A 23,567-nucleotide genomic window follows, 5' to 3' on the forward strand; every position below is an offset into this window, starting at 1 on the left:
ATTTTGAGCAGCAGGGCATAGCATACTAAGGACTTGGTTTAAAATTCAACATAAAATTCACAAGTAACCTGATTAAATCTACCATTTTTTAAAAAGATTTTATTTATTTGATGCAGATTTATTTATTTGACAAGTAGGCAGAAAGAGAGGGAGAAGCAAACTTCCTGCTGAGCAGAGAGCCTGATCTGGGGCTTGATCCCAGGACCCTGAGACCATGGCTTGAGCTGAAGGCAGAGGCTTAACCCTCTGAGCCACCCAGGCGGCCCCTAAATCTGCACTTTAAAATAATCACTGATAGCGGAATGGAGGGTAATCTAAAGTGGGGTAAGATTTAAGGCAGGTATCAGTTAATAAGCTATGGTAGCAGGCAAGGCAACAGACAAAAGGGCCTTTATATAGCAGAATCAACAAGAGTAGGTATCTTTAAAAAAACAAAACATTTTTTTTGACAGAGAGAGATAAGAAAGAGAGCACACAAGCAGAGGGAAGAGCAGAAGGAGAGGGAGAGGGAGAAACAGATTCCTTGCTGAACAGGGAGCCCGACATGTGGCTCAATCCCAAGATCCCAGGATCCTAATGGGAGATGGACACCCAACCAACTGAACCACCCAGGCGGCCCTTATGAAGACATATTGTGGCACTGGAATATGTAATATTTAATTCCTCATGTACAAATTTGGATTCTACCTAAGACTGAGCCTCTTAAATGTAGGAGTCTCTTTGGTATCTAGCAGGGATTCGAGAATTAATACGTATCTGAACAATTATCAAATTGAACAGATTTGACATACTTGCTCAATCATATCTGTGGCTTACCAGGTCTTTTTACAGAGTATAGTTTGCATAAGAAATCCTGAGATTCGGGGCACCTGGGTGGCTAAGTGGGTTAATCCTCTGCCTTTGGCTCAGATCATGATCCCAGGGTCTTGGGATCGAGCCCTGCACTGGGCTCTCTGCTCCGCAGGAGCCTGCTTCTCCCTCTCTCTCTGCCTGCCTCTCTGCCTACTTGTGATCTCTGTCTGTCAAATAAATAAATAAAATCTTAAAAAAAAAAAACAACAAAACACAAAAAACCCACCAAAAAAATCATTAAGCAATTCTCTAATCCTAGGAGATCTTCCTGGGGATATTTGCCATTCTAAAAACCTCTGTCCTTTCTTACCTTTGTTTGGATATCAGGTACTCTATTTTCTACCAGAGATAGGATGGAGGAAAAACACATTCCTAATCTCAATAGTAAATAAGCTGTATGAATTTCAAAAATACCTGTCTTAGGAAAAACTTCTGTCACCACTTTCCCCACCACTCTCAAAGTTTCCAACGGCATGATAAACATTAAATTTGCAAAATAAGCACTCAACTCAAACCACACAAGGTACACTGTCCAGAGTTAGGAACTGGACGTGGTTATTTTATGGATTTGATTTAGATTTCATTTAGGAAATTTTTTTTCCCATATACCTAATATATCAAGTGATATCAAAGGGAATGGTTTTGTTTGTTGTTGTTGTTTTTTCCCTTAATGCTGGAGTGATTTGTAGTGCAACTAAAAGAAAAAAAATTTCTTCCATTTCTAGTCACTTAAATAATTTTTTTTTTAAATATTTTATTTATTTATTTGTCGGAGAGAAGGAGAGAGAGAGAGAGCACACAAGCAGGCAGAGAGGCAGGCAGAGGCAGAGAGAGAAGCAGGCTCCCGGCCGAGCAAGGAGGCCATGCGGGACTCGATCCCAGGACCCTGGGATCATGACCCGAGCTGGAGGCAGCAGCTTAACCCACTGAGCCACCCAGGCGTCCCTTAAATAATTTTTTAAATGATGCCCTATTTGATTAGTTTTTAAGCTCCTTTATAAAAACAAATTCAAAAAAAATTGTTTTAAATTAAAAAAAAACCACAAATTCAAGGAATAGCCAACCCATAATAAGTAATGTGGTATATTTCTTAGCTAATATTTAAAATCAGTCAGTAATTTTCCCACAACAGAAATATATTCTGTTAAGAGTAATCACTGACAAAGGGGAAAATTTTAACCTATTATTTAAATGTACTTATTAACATAAGATTTAAATTCTTTTCTTGGTTTCATTCTCTCAATTGATAGGGGGAAGAGGCTGTGTGTCCAGAATTTTTGTCTTTTTTGGGGGGGGGGTAAGGTTTTATTTACTTATTTGAGAGAGAAAGAGAGCATAAGCAAGGGGAGGGGCAGAGAGAGAGAGAGAGGCAGACTCTCTGCTGAGCAGGGAGCCTGATGTGAGACTCAACCCCAGGACCCTGGCTTCATGACTTGAGCTGAAGGCAGATGCTTAACCAACTGAAGCATCTAGGTGCCCTCAGGATTTCTGTCTTAACAAAATTACATAAGATGACAAAGTGAAGCTCTATAAATATTGAAATAACATTCTAATATACTATCGTACTCCCTATAAAGTAGAAAGTAATGGTTTTTGTGAGTTAAGAAAGAAGCTACCAAAAAAAATTAAAAGGCAGCTCTATTCCAAAAATTGAAAACAGTAATTTTGATCATATTAATATTTAAAAGATAATAAAATCAAGTCCCAACAGAATCAGGAACTTCACCAAAATCACATGTTCAGACATATCATCTCAATAAAGAAAAATAAATATAAAATAAATAAAAATAAAATAGCAAATAGGTTTTGAATTTAGGGTAAGGCTAATTTGTAAAAGAATTCCCTCTTCATTATCACTGGCTTGCTGTATCTATTTGTATGGGTTGGGGTTTTTAGAAAAAATTATGTGCCTACTGCTAAAAAAGTTTTAAAATCAGATTGTGGTAATGGTTGCACAATGCTTTACATCTACTAAAAAAATCTCCTGAGTTGTACATTTAAAACAAGTGAATTTTGTGGTATGGAAATTATGCTTCAATAAAGCTGTTAAAAAAATTATGTGTGTTTATAAAATATAGCAAATGAATGCCAAATCTCATTTTCTCAACATCCCGAGAGTTATCTTAACTTAGAAGCAATTAAATATCATGAAGATACTAGCTATCACTAGTGACCATTGTATGCTGATGATCTGAGACTTCCGAACCTGTGAGACTACTCAGAGTCAGGTGTAGGGGGCCATAGTTTAAACATTAATCCAGACTGAAAAATGTCTCAGAAGGCCAAACTTTGACACATAATATGCAACTAGCTCATTCATATCCATATCAAAATGTCATTATTAGATAAAAGCTAGATGAAGTCACCCACTGCTTTGTCCTTGAACAGTGATAATAATAATCGTGCTAACACTTCTGTTACTCAAGTTTTTAACTATCTGTGGTTCCTATGAGTTTATGAGTTCATTTACTTAGCATTTTCTAAATTCCACAAACATTGTAGGTCCTGGGAATATATAATTTTGATGGGAGAAATATTTCCAACATAATGTGTAAGTTCCAGGACAATGGTTTCACAAGGGTCAGAGGTCCGAGAAAACACAGAAAAGTACCATTTATTATTAGTAAATAAAATAGCCCACAAGTACGGTATGGTATGGTAGAGAATGTCAACAAAAATTTCTTTGAAGAACTGACATCTAAACTGAAACTTGAAAGGATGAGTAGGTATCAGTCAGGAAAGGAGAAAGTAAGTATTCTAAGCAAAGAGAACAGCAGCATGAACAAAGATTTAGAGGCATGAAATCATATACTACAGGGAGGGAATCAGTGACAGTATGAAGTCACTTACATATATTTCAAGGCAACGAGATATGGGAAAGAAAGTGAAAACAATATAAAGAATTTTTCATAAAGGTCAACTTATTCGGGTTAAACGATTTTATTTTAACCTTCTATTGATCACTTAGAAATGAAAAAACTACTTATTGGTTTGAAAATCTTATAAATATGGGACCACTACTCTATCTTTTAGAAAACGGTTTGATAATGTGAGGTGTCCCCCCCCCATTTTCCAGCTCCCCCAAAACATTCCTTTATAAACACTGTTAAAACAATAGCAGGTTACTAAGGATGAAGTAACCAGAATATACTTTCACAACTACAACAAAAATATCACTCCCGACAGCAAATACTTGCTTTCTTTTACCATTAAACACTTAAAAACAAATTTTTTTTTTTTTTAATTTACCTTAAAACAATCCAGTAGGGATGTAGTGAGGGTAGGGTAAGTTTACAACCTTGCAATCATGAAATAGTTGTCCTGTGCACAATCTTAAGTTTGTCAACCCTTTTCTCCTTTTCCAAAATCTATGCCACGTTTGTATTTTTTCACTGGGTAATATGTTGCTATTCACAAGACCTGCTGTTCCCAACTAGAAGAAAATCTTACAGCAGGGATACTCACACAATTATTTCATAATAGTTTTTCAATTTGATAACCTCAACCCAATACTCCAAGATCACTTACCTGTTTAACATTGTAACCTGCTTTTGCACTTGTTTCAATAAACATAACATTCAGCTCTTTGGCTTTCCTTTCTCCTTCCTCAATTGATACTTGCCTGTAAAAAAAATTTTAAAGATACATTCTTCTTTCTGCAAAACTGATATTATAAAGACGATAAACAAGATTCTGAAAAAAGAACTTTTCTTGACAGGGGTGCTAGTTATTAGGTGAGACTAGTTTGAAGATTCATCAAGCTGCAGTACACTTAAAATTTGTGCACTTCAGTGTATATGATATACCTAACTAAACAATTTTTTAAAAAGGAATTTTTTTAGTGATTTGCTTTTACTTGGCAGGGCTCATCCTATAATTTTTTTGTTTTTAAAAACTTAAGACCCGACTATTTTCTGTTCATATTAGATAAGAATTTAGCCTTATGATTAAAAACTTCAGGTAAAATAATTTTTCATGACCAATTTGTCAATCTGCTACTATAATTTACGTAACCACTCCCAAACTGTTAAAAATTTTTTTCCAAATTTTATACTACTGTATAAACTATACTATATACTATAAACATCTTGACATAGTATTTTGTGCACTGTGGGTCATTTCTTCAGGATGGATTTTGTGGATTTCTCTAAGTGGAACAAGTGAGTCAAAAGACATGTATGTTAAAGTCTCTTGATACATTTTATAGGACTTTTGGTAATGTATTATAATTAGCAGTGTCTCTCAAACTGTAATACACTCTTCAAGTGAAACATTATGTCACTTACCTTGGTATTCCTAGTACCTAGCAGGCACACAGGTGTTTAATATGCAAATATTCTAATTAAATGGATCTAAAATATCAGCTGACAAATCCTGCTTCCTACAATATAGAAAACCAAAGCAATAAAAGAGAATTTCCACAAGCTCTCACCACATCTATCCACTGATCTACATGTGTGTATCCTTATATTTTACCTCTAGTTCTGCTACTATGGAGGAAACTGTCCTTACTCCCCAGACTTATACCTCTGTACTAGATTCCACTATCTTCTTATTTATAAGATACTACCCTAGAAATTCTCCACTCTCTGGAAAAGTCAGGAGAGAAGAAAATGAATATTCTAAGCAAAGAGAACATCACAGATATTCTCTTATACAATCCAAGTGTTAATGTTTTGCTACATCTGCTTGTTTTATCCTCATCTCTATATATTTACATGTGTATATACATTTTAAAAAACACATTTGAAAATAAGTTGACAATCTGCAGATCTTTAGCCCTAAATATATCAACAGAATTAATTAATTGATTAATTAATTTAAGATTTTATCTATTTACTTGACAGAGAGAGACCGCGAGAGAGGGAACACAAGCAGGGGGAATGGGAGAGGGAAAAGCAGGCTTCCTGCAGAGCAGACAGCCAAACACTGGGCTCAATCCCAGGAACCTGCCCTAAAATTTACTCCTTGGACCTTGTCTCTATTTATAATCTCTCCTTTGGTGATCTCATACAGTCTTGTGGCTATAAATACCATCTACATGCTGATTACTTCCAAACTTACATATCTAGCCTGGACGGCTACTCTGAACTCCAGACTCCAATATCCAATTGCCTACCTGACATCTAATTAGATGTTAAGATATCTAATATCAAGTCTGAATGAATGAATGAATGAATGAATGAATGAATTTATGAGGGGAGGAAAGGGAGGGAAGGAGGGGGTAGTGAGAGAATCTTAAGCAGGCTCCATGGTCAGCTTGGGGCCCAAAGCCGGGCTTCATCTCACAACCCTAAGATTATGACCTGAACCTAAATCAGGAGTGAGACGATTAACCAACTGAGCCACCCAGGCATCCCCTAGCAATTCTAAATTTAAAATGACCAAAACTTGGTTGGCCAGCTGCCTTTGGCTCAGGTCATGATCCTGGAGTCCCAGGATCCAGTCCCGCATCAGGCTCCCTGCTCAGCAGGGAATTTGCTTCTCCCTCTACCCCCCGGCCCCCATGGTCCAACATGCTCTCTCTCTCATTCTTTCAAATAAATAAGTAAAATCTTTTGAAAAGGTAATAATAAAAGAAAAGAAAATGACCAAAACTGAAGTCATGATATAGCATCCCAAACCATCTCTTTATGTAGTCTCTCCCTATCTCGGTTAATGACAATTACTTGGGCTAAGAATCTAAGTGTCATTTTGACTTCAACTTCTCCCTCACTGCATATTCTGTCCATCATTATGTATTCTATCCATTACATGAGTGTATTTTGACAGTTTCTTCAAAATATATCTGAACTTGACCACTGATCACCACACAAACTGCCACTATCCTGGTCCAAGTCATCATCATTTCTTGCTTGGATTATAGTCTGGATTACCCTCCTTACTTCTACTCTTACATATTTTCAACACAGCAAATACTGATCTGTGAAAAGTTACTCTTCTGCTCAAACCCTCTGATCTCATTCAGAGTCTTCACTTTGCCCCACTTGATCTGGCCTTTATGATATTTTTTTGTTTTTTTTTTAAACCTCATCACCTCCTACACTTTCCATCATTCTCTTTACCACCTATATAGGGTTCCATGCTGTTCATCAAAAAAAACGAAGTATATTCCCAACTCAGGGATTTTGCATTTTCTGGGCCACGAGCTTAGAACCTTTTCCTCCTCTAGATATCTGCATAGTGACTCCCTTCCTTCCATAGCATGTGTACTCAAAAGTCATCAGTCATCTTCTCAATGAAGTTTTCCATTGCTCTCCCATCTAATATTTCAAACTCACACTTGGCATTTCAAATTTCTTTTTTCTGTTTTATTTTTTACTCTTAGCATGTATCAATATAGAAAATACTATGTATTTTTAAAATTATTATTATTATTATTATTTTTACTTATTTATTGTCAGGTTCATTCTCTGAAATAAAAGCTCTTGGAGACTTGTCTTTTTATGTTCACCATTCTATCCTAGAGTAGCATCCTCTGAAACATAAATGATACTCAATAAATACTTCTGAATGATTATTATAAGTGGATAATTATCCTACACATAAATGATTCCAGACAGAAATTCTTCCTAGTTTTAGAACGAGTAGTCACCCTGATAAAATGGTTGAAGGTTAGCTATAGCAATGGTCCCAACTATGGTTTGATTTTTGTCAGAATCACCTAGGAAGACTCATTAAAATATAGATTCAAGGGTCCCACACTAAACTAATTGAATTACAGCATCTAGAGACAGGATTTAAAAACCTTACAATTTTTAAAGTTGACCATGGTCCCTTCACAGCCAGAATCTTAAAAGAGGGTCTAAGAAGCCATATTTACCAACTGATTCTCAGGTCTGGAACATGTGGGAATCACTGGCTACAAAGGACAGAAAATACTACACAATGGGGTGCTTATATTGAAGCGCTGAAACAGATATACTCTGGTATTTCCTCCAAGTTTTTACCAAAATAATATAATTCTCAATGTGACAAAAGACATTTAGCTTTGAATCATTTTTATTAAAACATTTTCTCCTGATTACTAAGTAATTTTTAGAAGACCAATCATTAACAGTAAAGTCCTCCATAATCCCAATCCCTTCCCAAAGATGTAGAGTGGCAGTTAAGTTCCATGTATGCTTACGCAGATTTGTTCTAAGCAAAAGAATATATAAACATATCTACCATCTTATTTTTTTTTTTTTAACAAAAAGGATATCATGCTACACATGACAGCATGTGTGACTGAGCCACCCAGGCGCCCCGAGTCAATGAATATTTTAAATTCTGATACTGCTGAACTGTTTCATCCCTGAATTATATTAGTTACAGGGTGTCTGGGTGGCTCAGTCAGGTAAGCATCTGCCCTTGGCTCAGGTCATGATCCTTGGGTCTTGGGATGGAGCCCCATGTCAGGCTCCCTGCTCAGCAGGGAGTCTGCTTCTCCTTCTCCCTCTGCTCTCCACCCCTTTCCACTTGTGCTCTTGCTCTCTCTCAAATACCTAAATAAAATCTTTCTAAAAATTTGTTGGGGCGCCTGGGTGGCTCAGCGGGCTAAAGCCTCTGCCTTCAGCTCAGGTCATAATCCCAGGGTCCTGGGATCGAGCCCCGTATCGGGTTCTCTGCTTAGCGGGGAGCCTGCTTCCTCCTCTCTCTCTCTCTGCCTGCCTCTCTGCCTACTTGTAATCTCTATCTGTCAAATAAATAAATCTTTAAAAAAAAAATTTATTTGTTGTATTTTCAGTATATGAGAGTTCTTGTTTATTTAGATTCTTGAAATACTGTTCATTATCAATCTTCTAAATAATGGCTGATCTAACAGGTGAATATGATCTTTGTATTTATATATTCAGACTTAACCAATCCTTCTCTTTATGGCTTTAGGATTTCATGCCATGCTTATAAAGAGCCACCCACCTACTAACAAAAAGTTTTTCTTCTAATGCTTTTTTAAACAAACATTTAAATTTTTTATTCATTTTAAAATTAAAGGGTGATGGTCTGGCAGAAACTGCTGAGAAACACAGTAATTCCAAACGAATGGACAAATATTATCTTGAAGGAAAAAACTTTAAGTAAGTATAATTTAGGTAAGTTTCTAGCATTTGTGTACTCAATTGAAATATTACTCAATAAAACAGATGCTATATGCATCCTTTCAGATAACTCTGGCTATTGTAAGAGGAAACAATTCACATATACAATTTTCCTACTTAAAAATGAAAGTACCAGGGACTCTCTACCAGAAGAATATATACCTACATGATCTACAAATTCTCACAGTGGAAATAAATAAAATAGTGAAAACTTATAATGCCAATTGATGTCCAAATAATTATTTTCATAAAGGAAAGATGCTCATATTCTGAGTTTACTTTTAAATCAAGAAAGACTTTTGTCATTCTACTGCCAATTCCAAATGAGGTACCATGGGAAAAAATGGGCTTTACATTTCCACAAGCCTTTGAATATACTGGATTTTCTTTGCAACATTTTAATTAATAGTACAAATTCAATACCTGAATTTCAATATTCAACTCATGAATAAAGAAACAGCAAATAGTAAAAGCTTCTACTATTAAGTAAAATGGTCAAGACGATTTAAACCAGAAAAAATATCCAGTAGATTACTTAGGATGCTGAAGGCAGATATTCAAGCCATGGGTTCTACAGTGAATGTTAATTTTGCATCCTGTGACTTGAATATGGCTTTGCTCATTTGACCAAGGTATCACAATCAAGCTATTCAGTTCAACTACACAGTCTGGTTCAACCATACAATTTAAAAAAAGAAAAACTACACCACTGAATTATAATGAATATTTATAAGATTACCAAAAGAGTGTGCATTTAATCATTATGAATAATTTTTAAAGATAGGATTTGCTCTTAAAACATTTTGTTCTTTAACAGAACACTGCTCATGTTTATGAGGCCTAAAAAATGCAAAACAGTTACCAGCTTCATGTGTAAATAATCTTTTTTCCCCCATGTGTAAATAATTTTGCACAAAAGCTATTTACACATGGGCTTCCACAAAACAAAAAAACTCATTTTCCTTTGAGGACTGAGTTTAATGTTTACATTTATATTTCAGGTTCTCATGCTGAAGAAAAGTAGGGTATAAACTTAAGAATTAAACATGTTTCCTTTCAAAACAATTCTTCAGTAATAAAACTAACAAGCTGATTAACGAAGAAATCAAACATCTGATACACACACAAAATCACTCTATACCTCTTGTCAGCAAGATCTGTTTTATTTCCTACTAGCATGATGATAACATCACTTCCTCGTTCTGTTCTGACATCATCAATCCATTTTGTAGTTTGCTGGAATGAGTTAACATCTGGTATAGGAGGGTGGACAAAGAGATTAGTGTTACTGCAAAGCCTCCCCAAGCCCAAAACCAAAACCAACCAAACAAAAAAACCCCAAAAAGTTGGGGAGGGGGTGGCACATTCGGACCCACTTTTAATGTGCCTGCAATATAACTCCATTTTATCTGAGTACAACTGTCAGTGATATAAACAAATAAGAAGACTAAAGTCCTCAAGGTTCTTTTATTGTAGTTTAAAACTTTTGAACATGACCAATGAGTGTAACGTACCAGATGTAATGGGGGGTGGGGGGAAATTTTTTTAAATGTTAAGGACAGCTATGGCAGATAATATGGTGTCACATTGCCACATGTTTTCTTGATTACTTACACATACCCAGCATGACAAAGAAAGCATCTCCAAAAGTTGGTCAGCCAATAAATCCCAACACATCCAGAAAATATATGAAGCCTTTAAACAGCTTTTAACACCACTCTTTGCATTGCTTATTCAGTTTGTGATCACTTTAACTTGTAGTTTAATGCACCAGAATCACTTGTAACAAAATCCGTTTTTCCTAGCACTAGATTCTAAGTAGAATACTTCAGTATTTTTTACAGCAGATTCAGAGAATAGTTTACTAATATTTTAACCACATGTGCACAATTTTTAAAGAAAAATGCATAAGGTCTCACTTGCTTTGGTTAAAGTAAGCACAAACATTTTAAAGCTGCAAAACTTGTCAATGCACAATAATGAACATACACTTTTTAAAACAAGATAGCAACCCAAAGTAAAGCTTCAAGAAAAGAAGATCACATATAGCCCCTAATCCACCTCCAAGAAAGGTCTCTGAATGCTAACTTATAATTCTGCCATTGCAATTAAGTAGGTATCATTTCTGGTTGAGCAGATAGGAAAAAATGCACAGTAAGAATATCACTACCTCAAACCAATAGTTTATGTAAGATTCTTTTTAAAGTAAGTTTAAGATGTAACATTATTCTGGTTTTCCTACAAATTATGAATCACTATGTGGAATGATGGCTTAATATTGCCTAATATCTATAATAAACCAATTTACAAAGAAAATTTTAATCAGAGAGCATTTCCCTGTCAGTCACCATATTCTGTGGAAAATTTATAGGCACTTAAAATGCCAAAGGCATTACTCGGTCTTTAGGGAAAAGAAAAAGGATCATTACTTGTTTTAATCTCCTATTTAAAATTTCTTGTTGGAGAGAAATTAAAGTGCAATTTGTTAGCAATAAAGTCAGTCACAGAATCCAGATATGATTCAAATGAAAATGATTACTAGAAAACTGCACATTATTATGTTTTCTCTGCCTTCCTCTATAGAGAGGATGGCTGGAAGCAGAAAGCAGAGAAGAGTTGGCTAGCAGAAGCTTTTAATAGCCTCAAGAGAAAGCCTTGGAGGATCTGAAAAATTTTGGCAAGAGGCTTAAATGCAAATTATTTTATTTTAGAGAAACCTGAGATAAAGTTAAATGAAAAAGGAGACATTCTTCCAACCATAATTATGGTGTGACTTAAGGATAACAGGATACTAAGAGAGCCTGGGAGAAGATTCATAATTAGAGCTAAAGGAAAATTTCCAGGCCAAAAAAATCTGGCACAGTGGAAATAAAGAAAGTTGATACAAACATCAAAGCAAATATTTCTGACCTAGCTGGTATATAGTAAGGTTTACTATGACAAAACTCATTTTTACATGCTAGTATAGAAAACAAGCACAAGACAAGAACATGCATGCAGCTAGGCTAAAGGTTGAAAGATTAGAAATGCATAATTCCCCCCACTCACTTGTGATATCATAAACAACAACTGCCACAGTGGAGTCACGAATGTAGCTAGGAATCAAGCTCCTGAACCGCTCTTGACCTGCTGTGTCCCATAATTGCAATCGTACCTAACAACAAAATCAGTCAAACAAGCAAGAAAAATAAGAAAGGTCAACCCGTTGCAAAATACCTACTTGTGATATCGTAAACTACTACGGCTGCAGCAGAATCACGGATGTAACTGGGAATGAGGCTACGGAAACGTTCCTGACCCGCAGTATCCCACAGCTGCAGCCTGATCTGTGGGATGGGAAAAAATAAATAAAAAAAAAACAAAAAACCAAACTCATACTAAAAAGAAAAAAGAAATAATGTTTTTAAAAGGGGGAAGGTGGGAAGAAGGTAAAAAGCAGACTTGCAAAAGGTTGCAGGGACGTGAGGAATGAAAATAACACAAAACTCCTTTTTCAAAAGGGAGTAGTATTAAAAATTTGCTTGCTCTGAAGGTACGTGACTTAAATACGGCAATGTGAAAGATTTCACAGAATCAGAAATACAGCTTTTTTAAAACTCCCTATAATATCTCTTTGAATCTATGCCTTCCAGATAGCAAAAAGTAGACTGTTGATGTTCAAATAGTGAGCATAAAACGGAAAAACGAAAGTAAATGCCAATGAGCAGCCCTGGCTATCAGGGTAAAGGAATGAATGCCTCTCTGAAAGCCTCACTGAAGCTAGAATGTGTCTCTTTTCTGTTGGATCCAGAACACTTTGAAATTGGGTCTCTGACTACTGTGCTAATATTTCTCCTTTATGTTTCTTCCCAGAACACTGTATATAACCTAAGTAAATGGAGAAGTATCTTTTTGCAACTCTCTATAAAAATTTCTTTGCATTCTTACTTTATCATATCTACATTTGAGGAAGAAAGGCCTGAAAACAAGCATTCAGTTATTTTACCATTATGAACAATTTCTAAGCTTTGAAAATTTAAGAAATTACATGCGCTATATTAAACCATAAAAGAGAATATCCAAAAGAAAAACTTTCACACACTAATAGGAAATAGCATTAGAGATACAATAATGTTTTTTGGGCATAGGTCCCAAAATATTACATTTAAGATAGTCACCGTTTAGTTGATAGGAATCTCTTCCAGGAACAGTGGGCTAGAGTACAGAATTTATACTATGCGTAAAGGGAGCATTCCAAAAGACAGGTATCTAAATCCAACAAATAAATACACATTACATCTATCTATTCACTATCACTTCAATATACATCACATTCTGACAAAAAATTCTGAAATTCACCAATTATGTGATATTCAAATGAAATACTTTTGAATGCCTCAAGAGTAGCACTCAAAAAGTCTTTAGAAGCTCTAATGTCTTTATGAAAATACACTTTTCATTATCGCAAAGCTGCTTGTTATCATTTTTCCAAATCAGAATGACAAATTTTATTTAGCAGGCCTAGGGCATTCAGTATTTTCCAAACAACTTGACTTTCTCTCCTCTTTGGATTTCACTTGGAGATTAGGTCAAAATGCTAAGGACTACCACTCTGTTAATAATAGTTTTTCTCAAAGCCTGTAAACTAACTTTCTCAACTTTGCTAAGAACTTCTTATAGTGATAATCATCAATTATAGCTTTGATCACTGTTTTGTACCCTGGAGTGTTGCAGAAAATTGCACAGTGAAAGCATTACTCACTGTTCGATCCTCCAAGTACATTGTTTTTGATAAAAAGTCAATACCAATTGTTGCCTGTAAAAGAGAATAAAACAAAGAAGTTAACAACTAAAATAAAAATTACAATAGTTTAGGGGGCACCTGGGTGGCTCAGTTAGTTAAGTGTCTGCCTTTGGTTCAGGTCACAATCCCATTGGATGGAGCCCTGTGTGGGACTCCCTGCTGAGTCTGCTTCTCCCTATAACCCTCCCCCCACTCATGTGTGCTCTCTCAAATAAATAAAATTTTAAAAAATAATAAGTTTAATGGCAGTTTAGTGTTCAAAGGGTAATTATTATTATAGGAGAAATAATGAATAAACACATCATAGCCATATTCCCATATACTACTTTACCCCCACATATGCATAACACTCCCTATCATCAACATCCCCAGCCGAAGTGGTACATATGTTACAGCTGATGAACCTATACTGACACTGATAGATTTTTTAAGATAGATTTTATTTTTAAATTGTGTAAAACATTTATCATAAAATATGATATTCTGAGGCACTGTGTGGCTCCGTTGGTTAGGTGGCTAACTTCAGCTCAGGTCATGATCCCAGGGTCCTAGGATCAAGCCCCGCATTGGGCTCCCTGCTCTGGGGGGGGGGGGGTCTCTGCTTCTCTCTCTCTCTATCCCTTCCCCCAGCTCATGTGCTCGCTCGCTCTCTCTCAAATAAATTCTTTAAAAATAAAATGAAACGTAACCATGTTAAGTGTACAATTCAATGGCACTGATTATATCCACATATAACTGTCAGTATTATTTTTAAAGTTTTTTTATGACTTCAAACAAAAACTGTACCCAATAAACAATATATCACAATGTATGGATATCCTACAATTTCTTTTTCCATTCATCTATTAATGGACATTTAGGACATTAGGACATTAGGATGTCCAAAAGGACATCCACCTTTTGGCTGCTGTGAGTTCCTATATGCAGTTCTTCAGTATACACTGAACAGTGGCATTGCTAGGCCATATGATAATTCTATTTAAACTCGGTGAGAAAATGTCACACTGGCTTCCACAGCAGCTGCACCACTTTAAGGTTTCCAAAAGCGATGCATGAAGGTTCCAATTTTTCCACATTCTTGCCAGAATTTGATGTTTTCTTTTTTTTTGTAATACTCGTCTTTAGCAGGTAGGAAATGGAATCTCTTGTGATTCTGATTTGCAGTTCTCTAATGACTAATAATGTTAAGCATCTTTTCATGTGCTAACCGGCCATTTGTACAACCTCTCTGAAGAACTATTCAAGTTCTATGCATTTTTAAACCGAGTTTGTCATTTTATTATTGATATGCAGTTCTTTATAGATCCTAGATATTAAACCCTTCTCCGGTATGTAATTTCCAAGTATTTCCTCCCACACTGTAGGTTGAGCCTGGTGCTTTTATTGAAAATCACTTGTACAGCATCTGCGTGGCTCGGTCTGTTGAATGTCCAACTCTTGATTTAGGCTTGGGTCATAATCTCAGGGTCCTGGGATCTAGCCCCACATTGCGCTTCACACTCAATGGGGAGTCTGCTTGAGTTTCTCTTTCTCCCTGTGTCCCTCCCGTGCTTTGTGCACAAGCTCATGCTCACACACTCTCTAAAATAAATAAAATCTTTTTTTTTTTAGATTTTATTTATTTATTTGACAGACAGAAATCAAATCCTCTGCCTTCTGCTCAGGTCATGATCCCAGGGTCCTGGGATCAAGCCCCACATTGGACTCTCTGCTCCACAGGGAGCCTGCTTCCCCTCTCTCTCTCTCTGCCTGCCTCTCTGCCTGCTTGTGATCTCTCTCTGTCAAATAAATAAATAAAATCTTAAAAAAAAAAAAAAAAACAGGAAAAAGAATGAATCTACTCTAACTGTGAGAATCTTTCCTCAGCTTATTTATATTAAGCTGAACCATGTAAAACGAACAATATCCTATCATTTTTGAATTATAAAAATAGCAACATAATATGCTTCAAGCTCATATACTCTAAACTGTTAAGAAAATCTGTGGGTTTGTAACTGGAAAAAGAAGAAAAGTAGTGAAAAACAACAGCAACTGTAAGAGACTCAATTCTAGACTCTCTAGTTAGAAAGAATAGTTTTTTGTTTCACTCTGAAATACTGTCTAAATTTTGAACAGTTAAAGACTTTTCTGGCCAACCAGTTTCCTCCTTTTTTTAAAAAAAATATTTTATTTATTTGACAGAGAGAAATCACAACTAGGCAGAGAGGCAGGCAGAGAGAGAGGAGGAAGCAGGCTCCCTGCAGAGCAGAGAGCCGGACGTGGGGCTCGATCCCAGGACGCTGGGATCATGACCTGAGCCGAAGGGAGAGGCTTTAACCCACTGAGCCACCCAGGCGCCCCAGTTTCCTCCTTTTTTAATGAAATTAGTTCAGGGAAAGGAATCATACCTAGAACATGAATTATTAACAACATAATATTTATCATTTTTGTGAATTAAAACTTCACATAAACTAAGTTTGATATATATATTACATATGGCTCATATAAGCCTAATAATAAATTTCTAGCAAAGAGACTAGCTCCTTATCTTTCTGTTGTGTGTGTGGTTGGGGTGGGAATAGAGAATCTTCAAATGATTCACTGAAGAACTCTTCACCTGAAAACTAAGTTGGCAGCTAACCACATAAAGGTCAATTCTTCATATTCAAAGAAAATACTTAACCATACTATCAAGCTGATTTCCCTAAACAAGGATCTAGGGTACTATACCATCTAAATTTTCTTGTTAGAGCTAAACTAAAAGAACATCTAGGACTGTATCTAATTGTTATAAAAACTTAACTCACATGGTTAATTAGCAAATCCAATGAATGCCAAAGTATATGATACTTTAGCTTTATTAGCAACAATTTTCCCACAATCACAATCTTTCCTTATCTGTCAAATTCTATCAATATCACTACCCTTATGTCAACATCACTAGCCTTTATATGTCTGACTGAACAGCAGCAAGAAGGAACAGGTATGTACTTTCAGGTATGCCTGAAAGATCTTAATTTCACTCTGAACATGGGTATAACAAAATCCTTTAGAAACACCCAGAGAACTCTAAAAAGACTCCAGCTAATAAGTCTTTTAGCCTAAGACTCCGACCCTAGTTCAGATTTTTTAGTTCATGGTAGTGGTTCTACTACCAAAGATCTGAGCTTATACTTTTCAGGAATTTTTCACATGTGGCTCAAAGACATCAATCCTTCTGTTAAATCTCTGAAACTGGCATTTGTAGCTCTTCTGATGAGAAGAGACAGAGGACTGCTCAGAATCAAGACACCATACACAAGAGAAGGTCCTCTAGGTGAAGCCTATAGGCCGTAGAGTTGCAGAGACCTAGAAAATCTGGGATATTTGACCTAAAGGAGTCCAGAAGAAACTGAAGCATTCTTACTGACTGAACTCTTTTTCATTTCTAAATCTGCTCTTTTCATGTCATCAGGTGGTTAAACCATTTCTGAAATATTCTAAAGAATGATAATAAAATATATACAGTATATACTAATCAGCTTTTTAAGAAGTAACTTTCCTAAAACGTCAGATTTATATATATCAGTCATTTCTGTTCTATGATCTTTATGGTTTTTAGTAAAAGGCTTAATTAAGACAAATTCCTTTCGGGATGATAAGAAGGTCCCTAATCTTGATGGTGGTGGTAGTTTCGCAGGTGTACACATCTATCAAAACTTGTCAAAATTAGTAATTCTTTACTATTATGTGATTTTAAGAGTCCTGTGTGTGTTGGATAAAAAGTTCTTTGTCATGTGTCTTTTGCTTGTTTTAGGTTTAGTTTAATTTTCTAGTTTCTTAAGGTAGAAGGTTAAATTATTGATTTAATGTATTTCTTCTTTTCCCTATAGCACCGCTTTAGCTGTATTCTATAAATTTTGGTATGTTGTTTTTTGTTTTTTGTTTTTTTTCATTCCATTCCATTTGTCTCAAAGTATTTCCTAAATTTCTGTGAGTTTTTTTCCCCTGATTATTTCCACTGATTATTTGGGAATATGCTGTTTAATTTCCACATTTTTGTGAAAATCCCAAATCTCCTTCTGTTAATGATTTCTAATTACATCATTCATTTATTCTTGACTTCAAGTATAGATCAAAAGGTCACAGAATCCTAGGCTTGAACCACATAAGAGAATATCTACAATCACTCCTACTTCAATCCCAGATGGTAATCAGTGATTCTTTCAATGGACTTTGGGAGAGGAAATAAAGAAATCAAGTGCAAAGACTGAGGACTATGAGCAAAATCAGCTATAACTGGTATTTATACAACACTTTACAGATTACAGAAAGTGCTTTTATGTAAATAAGCATATTTTTAAAAAGACCTTAAATAATACTTCTAACACAAAACAGAGACAACTACTAAATTAGCAAAAATAAAATACCTGATAGGTGTTGTCAAAACTGTCATACATGAATCTGGTGATCAAGGATGTCTTTCCAACTGAAATGAAAAGGAGAAAAGATTCACTCAGTTAACATATTACACTGGGTTCTCAAGTGATTCTTCTACAGAGAACAATTAAAGTCACTGGGATATATCTGCAATGGTTCTACTAATAATAATTTAGAAACATATAGCCCCTAGCTTGTTGAAACGCCTTTCTTTAATAAGAGATAACAATCACTCAAATTAAGAGCTCAGGTAAAGAGAGTTTTATTTAGTAAAAGAGCTGAGGAAAATGAAAAGATGGAGGGAAATAATCAATTATGTTGACATCTCTAATTCACAAAAGGCCAAGCAGATACTACTTGGGCCCTAACAAAAAGAACTAGGATTGGACTTGAGAAAAAGCCTCTTTACATAGCAACAGTTGAACTATGAATTTATTAGTAAATAGTACATACAGTTTTCGTTTTTTAAAGAAATGCTCACCATCTTTTTCACATAAAAGAGTAAAATGGGGGGGGGGGGGCTGGGTGGCTCAGTGGGTTAAACCAAAAGAGCAAAGGTTTCATGTGGCCAGTAAACTTCTAAAAGACAACCTTCTGGGAGAGTGGGCTCCTAGGTGTTCTGACTGTAATACCAAAGAAATACATTTAAAATCCTAACCCAGTACACAATTACGTAACTGAAATAAAAGTTTTATGAAACAACTGCTATGGACTATGCATTCTGATTATTTCCTCTCCATTGTCTTCTTAGAGGTTAGTCGCTATTAACAGTTATTGATAGGATGTTAAGATTTCTGGGATTGGCTTTAAAATATTACTATGGGGCGCCTGGGTGGCTCAGTGGGTTAAGCCTCTGCCTTTGGCTCAGGTCGTAATCTCGGGGTCCTGGGATCAAGCCCCACGCTCTGCTCAGCAGGGAGACTGCTTCCCCCCCTTTCTCTCTGCCTACTTGTGATCTCTATCTGTCAAATAAATAAATAAATTCTTTACAAATAAATAACTGGGTGGCTCCAATCAGTTAAGTGTTCAACTCTTGGTTTTGGCTCAGGTCATGATCTCTAGTCATGGTATCTAGCCCTGCATCAGGCTCCACACTCGGCAACAGGTGTTTGCTTGAGATTCTCTCCCTCGGCCCCTCCTCTGGCTAGCGGGAACGTGTGTGTGGTGTGTGGTGTGTGGTGTGTGGTGTGTGGTGTGTGTGTGTGTGTGTGTGTGTGTGTATTTTACTCGAGCACATGTTCTCTCACTAAAATGACTGAGTCAAATCTTTAAAAATATTCCTATGGTCATTAGTGTCTGCTTCCCAAACTCAAAGGGTATGACGGTCAGTATTTTATCAAGTATGATATTATTTGTAGGGGTTTTTTGGGGGGTGAGTACGAGGGGTATGGGTAAATATCTTTAATCAGATTTTAATATGTTCACTTCTGCTGTTAATTAAAAGTTTGTAGCTAATTACAAACAGGTTTTGAATTTTGTGAAATGCTTTTTCTGCATCTACGGAAATTTTACTCCTTTATGTTAATGGAGTAAATTAGAATGACTTTCAAATATTAAATCAGTCTTGCTTGTATAACTGATTTTTTTTTTAATGACAAGATTATCAGTGCCTGGTGGCTAGGTTGGTTGAGTGTCCAACCCTTGATTTTGGCTCAGGTCATAATCTCAGAGTTGTGGGATCGAGCCCTGCACTAGGCTCCACCTTCAGCAGGGCATCTGCTTGAGATCCTCTCTCTCCCTCTATCCCTCCCCACCAATGCTCTCTCTCATATTTAAAAAAAAAAAAAAAACAACAAAAAAAAACTTTTAATAAAAAAAAATGGCAAGATTATAAAAAAGGAAAATTATAGGCCAATACCACTCATGACCAAAGATGCAAAAGAATCTACAAAATTTTTAAATAAGTAAATTTAGCAATGCCCAGAATACAAAGTCACATACAAAAATCAACTGTATTTTCATACACACTAGCAACAACTGAAAAATGAACTTTTAAAAATACTGTTTATCAGAGTATCAAAAACAAGATACCAGGGGCACGTGGGTGGCTCAGTTAATCATCTGCCTTCGGCTCAGGTCATGATCCAGGGGTCCTGGGATCAAGCCCCACTTGGGCTCCCTGCTCATCTACTTGGCCCTCTCCTCTGCCCCTTCCCCCCACCACCCCTAGTGCTCTCTCTCTCTCAAATAAATAAAACCTTAAAAAAAAAAAGAGAGAGAGATAGAGACCTAGATACCTAAAACAAATATGTGTAAGAATTCTACACTGAAAATTGCAAAACATTGCTGAGAGAAATTATAGAAGACCTAAATAAATAGAGAAATACACCATGTTCAAGGATTAAAAGACTCGTTGTTTTAATATTGCTAAATTCAATGCAATCCCAATGTTTAAAAAAAGGCAGGTTTTTGATTAGTTTGTTTGGGATAAACTGACAGATTCAAAAACTTACCTAAAAAAGCAAGTAACTTAGGGATGCCTGGGTGGATCAGTGGGTTAAGCTTACTCTGCCTTTGGCTCAGGTCATGATCCCTGACTGATCCCAGGGTCCTGGGACTGAGCCCTGCACTGGACTCCCTGCTCAGCGGGGAGCCTGCTTCTCCCTCTCCCCCTACTTGTGCTCTGTCTGTCTAATAAATAAATACTAAAAATTAAAAAAGGAAATAACTTAGAATTGCCAATCTTAAAGAATAAAACTAAGGAACTTATATTACCAGATTTCAAGATTTACTATAAAGCTACAGTTCTAGGGGGCCCTGAGTAGCTCAGCTGGTTTAGCATCTGCCTTCGGATCAGGTCACAGTCCCCAGGTCCTGGAATTGCACCTGGTGTCAGGTTCCCTGCATCTGCTTCTTGCTCTCCCTCTCTCAAATAATTAAAATCTTAAAAAAAAAAAAAAAAAAAAAAGAAAAGAAACTATAGTTATAAATAAGACAATGTGGTATTAATATATATACAGACAAATAGGCCAGCAGAACAAAGTCCAGAAACAGATTCACATGTATATGACCACTTTCTTTATGACAAAGTTGTGTCAACAGAATTCAGCAGGAAGATAAGGGACAACTCAATTTCTGAATGGAAAATAAAAAAGAACCCTGACCCCTACAACACTTCACACAGGACAAAAAAATTAATTAAGATGGATCACAGCCCTAACTGTAAAAGCTTAAACCCTAAAGCTTAAACCTTAAAGCTTCAAAAGTACAGGATAATACCTTTATGTGCTAGGGGAGGCAGAGATTTCTGAAAGAGGACTCAGAAAGTAATAAGAAAGAAAACTATTTAAAAGATGAACTTCAACAAAATTAGAATTTCTGTTCATCTAGAGACAAAGAGTGAAAAGGCAAACCCAGATTGGGAGATATGTGACAGAAATAGTTCCACCATGACACTGGAAGGAGTTACTTAACACCCACTCTCCAATGAAACTGGTAAGAATTTAAACAAAAGAAAACATTTAAAATCTCTGGAAACAGTCCTAAAGGCATAAAGCAAATGACAAAACATTTCTCAAGAAGATATATACTGAAACTCAAAACTGTGGTACTTGAACCAAAAAACCCCATGCACAAAAATGTTAACAGTTTTATTCGTAACGGCCAAGGATCAGAAGCAATCCAAATTTTATCAATAGGAGAATGGAAAAAAAAAAAAAAAATAGGAGAATGGATAAAGTGTGGCATAGCCGTAGGCAAAAATAACATCTTACTCATATAGACAATAATATGGACAAATTTCACAGACATTACAGAGTAAAAGGGGCCAAATACAAAAGAATATAATACTGTATGATTCCACTTATATGAAGTTTAAAACTGGAAAAATTAATTGATGGAGACAGAGGTCAAAATAATTGTAATTTCTGAAGTTTCTAACTGGAAAAGAGAGCCAGGAGAAATTCTGAGAGCCAGAAATGACCTATATCTTGATCTGAGTGGTAGCTGTAAGGATGCATAAGTATGTTAACTTTTCAACAAGTCATATACTTAAGATTTGTCCCCTTTCTGCCCTTTACTGGATGATACACTTCGAGAATCTTTAAAAAAAAAAAAAAGTAGGGGCACCTGGGTGGTCCTGTTAAGCTTCTGACTCTTGAGATGAATCCCCACATTAGGCTCCTCACTCAGTGGGGAGTCTGAGATTTTCCCTCTCCTCCTCCTTCTACTCCTCCCCACTGCAAGCATTCTCTCTCTCTAAAATAAATAACTAAAGTGTGCCTAGGTGGTTCAGTCATTAAAATTCTGCCTTTGGCTCAGGTTATCACGTGAGGGTCCTGGGATCAAGCCCACCATCAGGCTCCCTGCTCTGGGGAGCCTATTCTCCCTCTCCCACTCTCCATGCTTGTGTTCCCTCTCTTGCTGTGTATCTCTCTGTCAAACAAATAAATAAAATCTTTAAAAATATGTATTTATTTGTTTGACAGAGAGAGAGCACAAATAAGAAGAGTGACAGGGGGAGAAAGAAGCAGGCTCTCTGCTAAGCAGGGAGCCCGATGTAGGGCTCGATCCCAGGACCCTGGAATCATGACCTGAGCTGAAGGCAGCCGCTTAACCAACTGAGCCACCCAGGCACCCCCCAAAAATAGATAAAATCTTAAAAAAGTTAAAAATAATAAAATAAAAATAAACCTAAAAAAGGGTAAAACGCTTCATTATATGTATGTTATTTTAAATAAAAAGTGTATACCTGTATGAGGGTTTTATTTACCTTCTGTTATATTGTCAAAGTTGCAGTCTAAACATGAGAAAAAACAGACAAACGCAAACTGGGGGGATAATTCTTAAGCAAATCTGGCCTCAAGAACTGTTAAAATCAAACAGACAGAACTATCACAGACCAGAGGAAATCCAGGAAATGGGAAAACTAAATACAGTGTGGGACCTGGACTGCATCCTGGAGAAAGATTAATAAAAAAACTAGTAAAATCCAAATAATGTCTAGAGCTTGGGTGTAAATATTAATAAACCAGTATCAGTTTCTCAGTTTGGGTAAAGTTACCATAGTAATACAAGATGCTAAAAAGGGATAAACTACTTAAGGGGTAAATGGGAACTATACAATGTTTGCAATTTTTCTGTAAATTTAAAATTAATCCAAAATAAAAAGTTTATCAACAAAGGTAAAGCATATATATACGATCTCTAAATAAAAACTTTCAGGGGCACCTGACTGGCTCAGTCTGTAGAACATATGACTCTTGATGTCGGGGTTATAAGTTCAAGCCCCACGTTGAGTGTAGAGATTACTTAAAATAAAATTTTTTTTAAAAAAGTATAGGGGCACCTGGGTGGGTGGCTCAGTGGGTTAAAGCCTCTGCCTTCAGCTCAGGTCATGATCCCAGGGTCCTGGGATGGAGCCCCGCATCGGGCTCTCTGCTCAGCGGGGAGCCTGCTTCCTCCTCTCTCTGCCCGCTGCTCTGTCTACTTGTGATCTCTGTCAAATAAATAAA

The 23,567-nt window shown here is 36.2% G+C and overlaps 1 protein-coding gene across 2 annotated transcripts in view; it reads right to left on the reverse strand.

Moving 5' to 3' along the window:
* The window catches only part of RAB6A (RAB6A, member RAS oncogene family), an 82,213-nt gene that overhangs the window by 15,023 nt on the left and 43,623 nt on the right, over positions 1-23,567 (reverse strand). Inside the window, exons 2-6 of one of the 2 annotated variants that reach the window (XM_046014930.1) lie at positions 18,105-18,163; positions 13,675-13,728; positions 11,982-12,087; positions 10,075-10,186; positions 4,381-4,474 (exon numbers count right to left, since the gene is read on the reverse strand). In XM_046014930.1, coding sequence (XP_045870886.1) covers positions 4,381-4,474; positions 10,075-10,186; positions 11,982-12,087; positions 13,675-13,728; positions 18,105-18,163 — 425 coding nt within the window. Of the gene's footprint in view, positions 1-4,380; positions 4,475-10,074; positions 10,187-11,981; positions 12,088-12,153; positions 12,260-13,674; positions 13,729-18,104; positions 18,164-23,567 lie in introns of both variants that reach the window. The other variant, XM_046014931.1, reaches the window with a different exon arrangement.

This window comes from Meles meles, chromosome 8, assembly GCF_922984935.1.
Source record: "Meles meles chromosome 8, mMelMel3.1 paternal haplotype, whole genome shotgun sequence".
In the NCBI taxonomy this organism is placed as follows: domain Eukaryota; kingdom Metazoa; phylum Chordata; class Mammalia; order Carnivora; family Mustelidae; genus Meles; species Meles meles.